This window comes from Merops nubicus, unplaced genomic scaffold (assembly GCF_000691845.1).
Source record: "Merops nubicus isolate BGI_N331 unplaced genomic scaffold, ASM69184v1 scaffold11913, whole genome shotgun sequence".
Lineage (NCBI taxonomy): Eukaryota > Metazoa > Chordata > Aves > Coraciiformes > Meropidae > Merops > Merops nubicus.
Window position 1 is genome coordinate 1 of NW_008596928.1, and position 9,672 is coordinate 9,672.

A 9,672-nucleotide genomic window follows, 5' to 3' on the forward strand; every position below is an offset into this window, starting at 1 on the left:
ATATACAAAATCAATATCAAACCAAATGCCTCTGATGGCAATATGACACCATCACCCCTGATGCTGTGGAGCAGGCCCTGGGGGAAACTCCCAGGCTGAACTCAGCAGCAAATGGCAACTGGGTAGAGGAGCTGGACTCTGGAACTGGATTCAGGAACACACAGCTCAGGATCAAAGGCAGAATGGACTGAGCCCTCTTCAGATGCTGGCCAGTGAAGGAGAGGCAAAAGAGAAGAAATTAACTCTCACGATCCTTCAGCTTTATACTGAATATGCTGGATATGGCATGGAGTACTCCATGGTCAGTTTAGAGTCACTTGTCATGTCTGGAAAAAAAAAGATATGGGATGGAATCGTTTATTGGTCAGTTTAGTGTCACCTGTCCTGTCCACTCCTCCCTGCAGGTACGGCCTTTACATTCTGCACCCCTCAGAGTGGTACACAGGCTTTAGCAGTGACCTTGGTCTGCGCACCAGTCCTTGATGGTAGTGGAGCCTTATCGCTGTGAAGTGTTGGGGTTAAACCTCCAGGACTGAATGAAGGCTGAATCATGTGAATGATGATATTCCCAACCAGGCAAGAAAGACCCTCCTGACTGGTTTTCACCCATAGTCTCGCCAGCCTTGGGTGGGAATTGATCAGGAGATCACCACCCTGTGCCCCCACCTCCCACATTAACTTGGAGGCAGGGCAAGAAGCCAACTATATAGAACTGACTCTGGTTGTAGTAGAGTTGGGAGACCTGCTCACAGAGCAGATGTGGTGTGTGGGGATTCTGGTTGTCAGAAAGGTTTCCTGACTGTGTACAGCAGGTGGAATTCCAGGGATGGTAGGGAGAAAGATGAGTCTTTACTACATAATTGGACTCTTGGCCTGGCTAATTCCATCTCCCATGGCTTGGATCCTTCGCCAGCTTGCTTCCTTCTTCACATCCTACACAGTGAGTGAGTGTTTTAACTTATTCCTCCCTCTGGTGGTGTGACACTGTAGATCGTTTGCATACAATTTAAGAGCAGAGGGAGGAATTTGGCTGTTAGTCTGCCTGTTAATGATAATCTCATTCCATGTTGGGCAAGTGATCAGCAGAAGACACTGCTAGAAGCAGACACTGCCTGCAAAAATATGCCGTTAACTTCAGAAAGTGCAGTTAGAAGAGACTTAAGCTGAAAAATAAACTCACTGAACAGAATTAGTTCTGTTCTAACCCAAATCAGGACAACAGGGTATCGAACAGAAGAATAATTAAATAGGAAATAAAACAGTGCTTTGTATTTTAGACTTCAGTGGAGCATGCTCACAAGTGGGAAATGTCTAGGTCAGTGCATCAAGACCTTTGAAAAGGAAGCAGGAGAATCAGTAGGATGAAAACAAACACTTCCCTCACCGTAAAAATCTCTCTGATTTTAAGTATTGAGGTGCCCTACCAGTAATTCCATATTTTAAATGGAACTATTTAGATATAAGAATTTATCTGCATGTTGTAGTTGAATGTGATCCTTATATTTATTTCACTAAAAGTAGCTCTTTGGGAACTTAAGCCCACTCTTGTTGCCTTTCCTGCTCAGTACTCCCACATCCCCTCAGCACAGGAAGGAGGTGTCTAGCCTCAGACTCTGCTACTTCTGTTACCCACCTGACATTCATAGAGCTTCTTTCTTCCCTTTTTAGCTCCAGCTCCAGACTGACAGGCCGTCAGGTGACATTTGAGTGTGCTATTTCTAGCAAAACGTTCATGGCAGTTTGGACATTCAAATGGTTTTTCACCTGTTAAGACAGATACAGGGATTAGTAAGTGTACAAAATCAGCCAGTTTTCTGTCAGCTCTCTCTTCTTCCTCTCTCTCCTTTTTGTGTAGGTTGATAAATGTGCTGTAAAGATGTGGCCAGCTGGATTATTCTACACAAGAGAAAGGCATTCCATGGGAACTTCACTTCTGTAAAATGACAAAAATGTAATGTGAAGTCATAATTATAATTTGGAAAAAAAACTAATGCAACAATTACCAGTGCCTTTTAAAGTACATTTAGGGTTTTTATGGAAACCAGATTCCTATCCAACAAAATATCTTAAAAAAATAGCACTCTCTTTTCACCTGATAATGTTTACAATTAAGGAATTGGCATTAGCAAACACACAAAGCAACATATTAAAGAAGGACATATTTAAATAATACCTAGTTTTATTTTCAAGAACAGTAACAGCGTATGCTTGAGAGCTGAAACCAAGCTCCAGAAAAAGCATTTGGCACAGAACAACCACAAAATAACAATGCATCAGTATTAAAACAAGCAAACAGCACCCTCTCCCCCTCAAAACAGAGTGGAAAGAAAGCATAGAGGGACATAAATGGGCATAAGCAAGATGAAAGTTCCTTTCAGTTTGGCCACTTTATTTCAAACCTGGTACCAAACACAGGAGCCAGCTAAGGACAACAGCAGGGGATGCTGAAAACAGGTCTTTTTCTCTTTTTTCACCCTAAGTAGCACATTGTTTTTCCTGTCATCAAGTGGTAACAAAGAACAACTGGTGTCTCTGTTTACTAATTTCATCATGCACAAACACAATGAAATTGAAGTAAATTAAAGTACAAAAAAAAATTAGGAACAGTGTGTTTCTTCTGAAAATCTGATAATTAATCTCTGGAGATACTGACACCAACATCACTGCTGAAACAAATGGCTTAATCAACTCCAAAACAGGATGAGACACTTCAGTGAATAACCTAAAAATCTACTGTAGCTGGTTTGAAAGCCTGCATTTTCAGGAATGCAGTAGTTATTGACTATTGAGATGGAAAGCCACTAAAACCTATATTTTTCATGAATGAAGATATTCAGAAGTTCCTAATTAGCTTTTCACAAGAAACTCACAAGTAGCCTGCAATTCTCACTTCTAAACCTAAAGCCTACAGAAAAATGTTAAATGGTAGGAACACTCCCCACAATGGTTACAAAATGCTGTGGTTTAAGAAACTGTTGTGCAGGTAATGCAGAGGATGCTGGACTGCCATCAGCGTTCCAGGTCAAAAACCACACTTAGCCCAGGCAACCAATGGATACTACAGAGCACCTCTCACACCACAGACCTTCACCTGCCCTGTGATCTGGTCACATTTAAATAGTTACTTGGAGCAAGGCATCTGTCAGAGACAGATTTATGCTATTCTTACTCAAATTGCGCAGTAACCTCCAACCCATTCTGCCAAAAGTGTCTGAAAGTGACAATTCAAAAATAACAGTGGCAATAAAAAAACCCAGCAAACCCCTCTCCACACACCTCTTGAGTGGACAGACCACAAGGCAGTGACTGGGGGAGCAAAGTCCCTCCCACTGTAGGAGAACATCAGGTTCAAGACCCCCTGAGGAAGCTGAACATACATAAGTCTATGGGACCTGAGGAGATGCATTCGACAGTCCTGTGGGAACTGGCTGATGTAGTTTCAAAGCCACACTCTGGGATATGTGAAAAGTCACAGCAGTCAGGTGAAATCCCTGGTGACTTAAAAAAGGGAAACACTGCACTCATTTTTAAAAAGAGTAGAAAGGAGGACTCCAGAAACCATTGACCTGTCAGTCTCACCTCTGTGCCTAGGAAGATCATGGAACAGATGCTACTGGAAGCTATGCTAAGGCACATGGAGGACAGGGATGTGACTGAAGGCAGCCAGCACAGCTTCACCAAGGGCCAGTCCTATCTGACCAACTTAGTGGCCTTCTCTGATGGAGTGACTACACCAGTGGACAAGGGAAGAGCTACAGATGTTGTCTATCTGGACTTTGATATGGTTCTCCACAACATGCTTCTCTCTAAATTAGAGAGATATGGACTGTTTAGTGAATAAGGAATTGGTTGGATGTTAGCATCCAGAGAGTAGAGGTCAATGGCTTGGTGTCCAGACGAAGACTGGTGACAAGTGGTGTCCCTCAGGGGTCCATCCTGGGACCAGTGCTGTTTAATATCTTCACCAAAGACCTAGACAATGGATCAAGTGCACCCTCAGCAAGTTTTCAAATGACACCAAGCTAAGTGGCATGGTTGACACACCTAAGAGACAGGATGTCATCCAGAGAGACCTGGAAATGTTTGAAAAAGTGGGCCCATGGGAACCTCAAGAGGTTTAACACTGGCAAATGCAAGGTCCTGCACCTGGGTCAGGGCAACCCCTGGTACCAATACAGGCTGGAGGATGAAAGAACCGAGCAGTCCTGTAGAGAGGGACTTAGGGGTGCTGGGGGTTGAAAAGCTGGACATGAGCTGACAAGCCGGATGGGGGCTTTGAGCAACCTGTTGTAGTTGAAGATGCCCCTGCTCACTGCAGGGGTGTTGGACTAGATGACCTTTAAGGGTCCCTTCCAACCCAAACCATTCTGTGAATAACCAAAGGCTAAAGGCCATCATGTGACTTCTTGCACAGCACAGATCAGTGCTGTGACCTGGGCTGCAACAGGCACAGCAGTGATGGAAAACATGCAGAGCATGCCAGCCGTTTGCTGCTCTGAGAAACACACTGCTGAGATGGGGGCGAAACTCCCCAACCAAAGGTGACAACTTGCTTCTCCCTCCCCCACGTGTTATCCAACTGCGAGTTCAGTCTCATCTCAGTCAGATTTTATGAAGGGGGTAGCTTTTGGCATGATTTAATAATTACGTTTTTCTCCCTTTATGGGAATGGATAAGATCTCATTTGCCAATTTTAAGTAACTCACAGGACAGAAATTCTGATCACATAGACCAATATTGGGCTGGTCCTTTATAATCCAGCAGTCACAGCAAGGAGACTGCCGCAAATAAATATTTTTTAACCCAAAGGTATTTGTAACAAGTAACACTTACATAAATCAATATATTAATTTTTAATACAGGATTAAATATTGTTGCTATTAATAATACTATAACATTATTAGGATATGAAATATTATATTAAAAAATATACATATTTTAATATGTAAGAAGCACTAGGGAATTCAACAATAACCATAAAACTACCATATCATTACTGGGATTTGGTTTAGACAGAAACAGTACACTTAGTTTGTTTTTTTCCACAAACACACCAAAGGCAGGCATTTATCAAATGAACTTCTTGGGATTATTTATCCAAGGTATGTAAAGAGTCAAATGATTCACTCCTAGTGCAAACGTTATTTGCACTTCGAAGAATTCTTCCTGTGAAACTTATTTGAGATTCATCAAGGCTGGCAAAGACCTTGACTGATTTTTCCCAAGCTGTCCGTATACAAATTACTTCAGTTATAGGGTTTTCAGACAGAGGTAGAATAATTTAGCTGCTTGGAGGACATCACAACTCCTTCACCTCTACCTTTGCTCATGGGAGCACGCACACACACACACTCTGCATAGAAGGGAAAAAAAAAAAAAAATCAAGAATGCCTAGCCTTCAGAAATATTCAGTAGTCAAAATTTCCTTTCATTCTAAGATTGACTTCTGTATGAGGAAAGTGCTTTTCTTGTGCAAGACAAAGCAGAGCTACTGAACTCAACAGACACACATCACTGCCTTGCAGCTGTCTGTCCTGCAGGAAATTAGGGTGGGCAAGTGAAATCTCATCCATTCTCATAAAGGGGGAAAAAGATAATAATTACACCAGGCTAGACCCCCTTCCTCTCTCTAAGTCCTAGAGATGACTTTGTTAATGCTTTCAAGTTTATATGACACGCAAGATGTTTTGGAGGTATTTATTCAGAGGATCAGAAGCTGCTCAGGCACTGTATGCATGAGCAAGAACCTAATCCCGTGCCTCTCCTTTGTTGAGACAGTGATAACAGACATTGGCAGCGTCACTGAAAACAATTACCAGCACTTAAAGAGTGTCTATTTCTGCCCAAATTGCTACTTTCATGTTATTGCTCTTGTGATTAAGCACCAACAGGATCAAATACTATGTAGGGCATTTTCTCCCAGGCATTTTAATTTCATTTTCGCATTCAACCAGTGCTACAAAAAATTTGGAACTTGGAAAGCCTTTGGATGAATGGGATTTTCTCCACTGACCTTAAGAGATCACAGTTAAATGGTACTCACATTTTGATTTTAAGCTTAAAGCTTTTGAAAACGCTAAACCAGAAGTAGCTAGGTTCCACGTGTTACACTTGTTGCATCAATATACATTTAGGCAGTACTCTGTACCTCCTGTAATACACTAAGTTGCTTTGTCCCCCAAATACTTCACTGCAACAGCAAACAGCATATTGTATTTGGGTTACTCTGTTAAACTGCCACAAACTTTTCTCTGAAAAGACTTTCATTAAGTATTGGGATTGCTCATAATGGGGAAACACTCCCTGCCTCACAGGGGATGGGGATTTGCCAAAGACTGTTTATAAATGGAGCTTTTAATGGGCTATTTGGAACAGACTGGACATGGTGTCACATAGCAACACTCAACTGTCAGAATACATAGATATATAGCTACAGAGAAATTAGAACTAAAATGCTTTAGCAAAAAGAAGCTGCAAAAGAAATAGGGCTGCTACCCTCCGTTAAGTTCTTAATTCATGGTGACTCATGACCGCCATGCAAAACAAAACCCTCTCAAAGATCAGGACCACATATATTTTACGTCCAGAGTTATCTGTGTGATGTTCCGTGCCTGATCAGATAGCAGGCTCTTCAATCAGATGAAGAAGCATCTTAACCTCCCATATTATAAAGAAGGAGCACAAGTAATTCTCTACTAAAGATGTTCAGATTTGAAAGAGGCAGATTTTATAGTAAAAACAGATGCTAGAAATGCTTTGCTTTGCTGGTTAATGAAGAAAAATGCAAATCGTAGATGAGATATCAAAAGCAAGGGTGAAACTTTCCAAACAGGACGATGGAGAGAATTGCTGCAGGGCACTTTATGCCTAATGCATTAACAGGCATTCGCTCAAACGTTCTGTTAGATCAAGAAATCCCCTAAACTGTATTCATCAGAGCTTCATTACAGCTTTCTGGTTTTAAGTGCCTATTTGTAACCACCTCAATCCCTGAAAAAAATTTACATCAACGGAAACCAAAACAAACACAAGAACAAACAAACAAAAAAATCCAAACCAGTATTCTAGTTGTAGCTAGAAGCCAAGGATTTCTAGCACTCAGAACTAGCATTCTCTTCAGCATATGTTCTACTTCCCCAAAACATGCAAATCCCCAAAATGTTAGAGCCAAGGCCACAAGGACAGGATTATAGGAGTATTCTTACCTGTGTGCTTCCGGAGGTGCTCTTTAAAATGTCCAAAGTGGTCAAACTGCTTACCACAGTACTGGCATATATGTATTTTCTTGCCAGGCCTTTGCTTCTTGCTGGCACCACCTTCATCAAGATGGTAACAACTGAGGTGCTGTTTCAAAGCACTCTCTCGTAGGTACCTTTTATTGCATATGTCACACTTGTAACTCTCAGTAGAGTGTGTTTTCATGTGCTCCTTAAAATGGTAAAACAATTTAAATGAACGGTTACACATCTCACAGTGGAATAAACTGTTCATGTGCGACAGCTGAAGTTCCACAATTTCAATACCTTCTACCTGTTTGCACGAGGGATCAGTTGCACTATCACCTTCTTCTTTGATCTGGCATTTTCTCTCTCCCTGGCGATACTTGCTCGTGATATCTGCCAAAAGAGCTAAAGCAGATTCATCTGATGTTCCCGTTGTCTGTATGTACTTTATGGATTGCTCTGCAGAAGCTACTTCTTCAAGCGTCTCAATGCTGTCATCTTCCACTTCAATCGTCCCTTCAGCAATCTCAACCTCAATTTCAACAGGCTCTGATTCTACAGATGGCAGTGTTTCTGTGATAACATTAGAGGTTTCGGCTATTTTCCTCTTTTTTGGTTTATTTTTACCTTGTGCTTGATTTGATTCTAAGGGTGATGAATTTTCTTTGTTCCTGTAAAGTATTTGCATAAGCATGGTTAAGATCCATAAGCACTGACATAACAATTCCTGCCCAACAATGAGCTTCTGCATCCAACACTCTCTGGCTGTTTCTCAGAGAGGCCAAATGACAACTGAGCACGTAATCTGCATGCGCGTCAGCAGCTCACTTGTCCTTAACCTGTACTCCTCAGAGCTGTAAAACAGCATGGTTAAAGCTGCAGAGCCTTCAACGTAAGGCTACTGGAGTGTATTAAACAGCTCTCCCTGAACGATACAAAGCACCCCTCTTCCTGATAGGCAAATTAACCTAATGGCAGGTTTATCTAAGAAACCTGTGAAATTCTGTACTTGGAAACAAAACGTCCTGGAAGAAAGGAGTTTTCTACTCCCTATTGCTTTCACGTTTTCTAGTAATAGGAGAGATGAGGCTTTGCCCATTTATTCGTCAGGCATATATCAGAGATGCATGGCTTATGATTTAATGCAGGATACAGCTTATTAAATTGCATCTTATTCTATTCAAAGACAGAAAGACAGAGCACCCAAACCTAGAACTTTATCTAGCCTGGATTTCTGATGTCTAAAGGTGACAGTTACTTTGCACATACTGCAAGGAGTTCCAGTGTCACATACCAGACGAATAATCTGCCCAGCAAAGAGGAGACTACCATTGTTGACCACATTTTATGAAACTTTGAATGAGGATACACAAACACAACTGCACTACAAGGAATAACAGCTGGTTGGTTTCTTTCTAGCGTAGATTACACAATGTGCAACTCCTTGATTCACTATACAAATAGTGCTATAATCATCTCTACTTCAGCTGAAGTCTCTGAAGCTCACCCCTCTCAATCAAAGCTCTGACTGAGTCATTAGATTGTTATTTTCCCCCTCTGACTATGGGGGAGAAAACAGAGACTCGCAGTGGCACTCAAATTTGTCTAACAGAAAAACCCCAGCAAGCCCAAACCAAATAAATCCCCACAAAAATCTTTTCAAAATCTCTGAACAATGGAAGTAACTCCAAGAACAGACTGGCTTGCATGTATGTTTGTTAAACAAAAGCTTGTTAAACAAAACATTTGTTTTCTTGTAACATCAGAATTGCAGTGTTACCTAGTTAAGCATAAACAACTGAAGTGCTGGGGTTTAAATCCACAGCCCTGAATGAATGATGTCCACAACCAGGCAAGAAAGACCCTCCTGACTGGTTTTCACCCAGGGTCTGGCAAGCCTTGGGTGGGACTTGATCAGGAGATCACCACGCGGTGCCCTCACCTTCCACATTAACTTGGAGGCAGGGCAAGAAGCCAACTATATAGAACTGACTCTGGTTGTAGTAGAGTTGGGAGACCTGCTCACAGAGCAGATGTGGTGTGTGGGGATTCTGGTTGTTAGAAAGACTCCCTGACTGCTCACAGCAAGTCGAGTTCCCAGGACGTTGGGGCAATATCATGAGTGTCCTTCTGGAAACTATGCCATGATAGAACTCATTGCCTGGCTGATTCCATCTCCTACAGACTGGTTAACAGGTCAGCTTGCTCCTTTCTTCACACACTATGCTTTATTTATTCCTTCCTCCAGTGGTTTGGTACCTCGGATCATTTACGTGGGATTTAAGATCAGAGGGAGGGATCTGGCTGTTGGATTGCCTGTTAGTCATAATACCTTTCTTTATTGGCAAGCAGTCAGCAGACGAGCAACAAACTGCATAATGTTATACAATAGTTGGAAATAATTAAAGGCTGGACAGTTTAGCTTGATGGATGGATCTGAAATCTGGGT

The 9,672-nt window shown here is 41.8% G+C and overlaps 1 protein-coding gene across 1 annotated transcript in view; it reads right to left on the reverse strand.

Annotated features, from left to right (window-relative positions):
- Positions 1-1,633: 1,633 nt before the first annotated feature.
- The window catches only part of ZNF131 (zinc finger protein 131), a gene marked incomplete at its 3' end in the record, with an annotated part of 12,341 nt that continues 4,302 nt past the window's right edge, over positions 1,634-9,672 (reverse strand). The window contains exons 4-6 of the mRNA XM_008936545.1: positions 7,531-7,894; positions 7,206-7,428; positions 1,634-1,764 (exon numbers count right to left, since the gene is read on the reverse strand). Coding sequence (XP_008934793.1) covers positions 1,634-1,764; positions 7,206-7,428; positions 7,531-7,894 — 718 coding nt within the window. The remainder of the gene's footprint in view (positions 1,765-7,205; positions 7,429-7,530; positions 7,895-9,672) is intronic.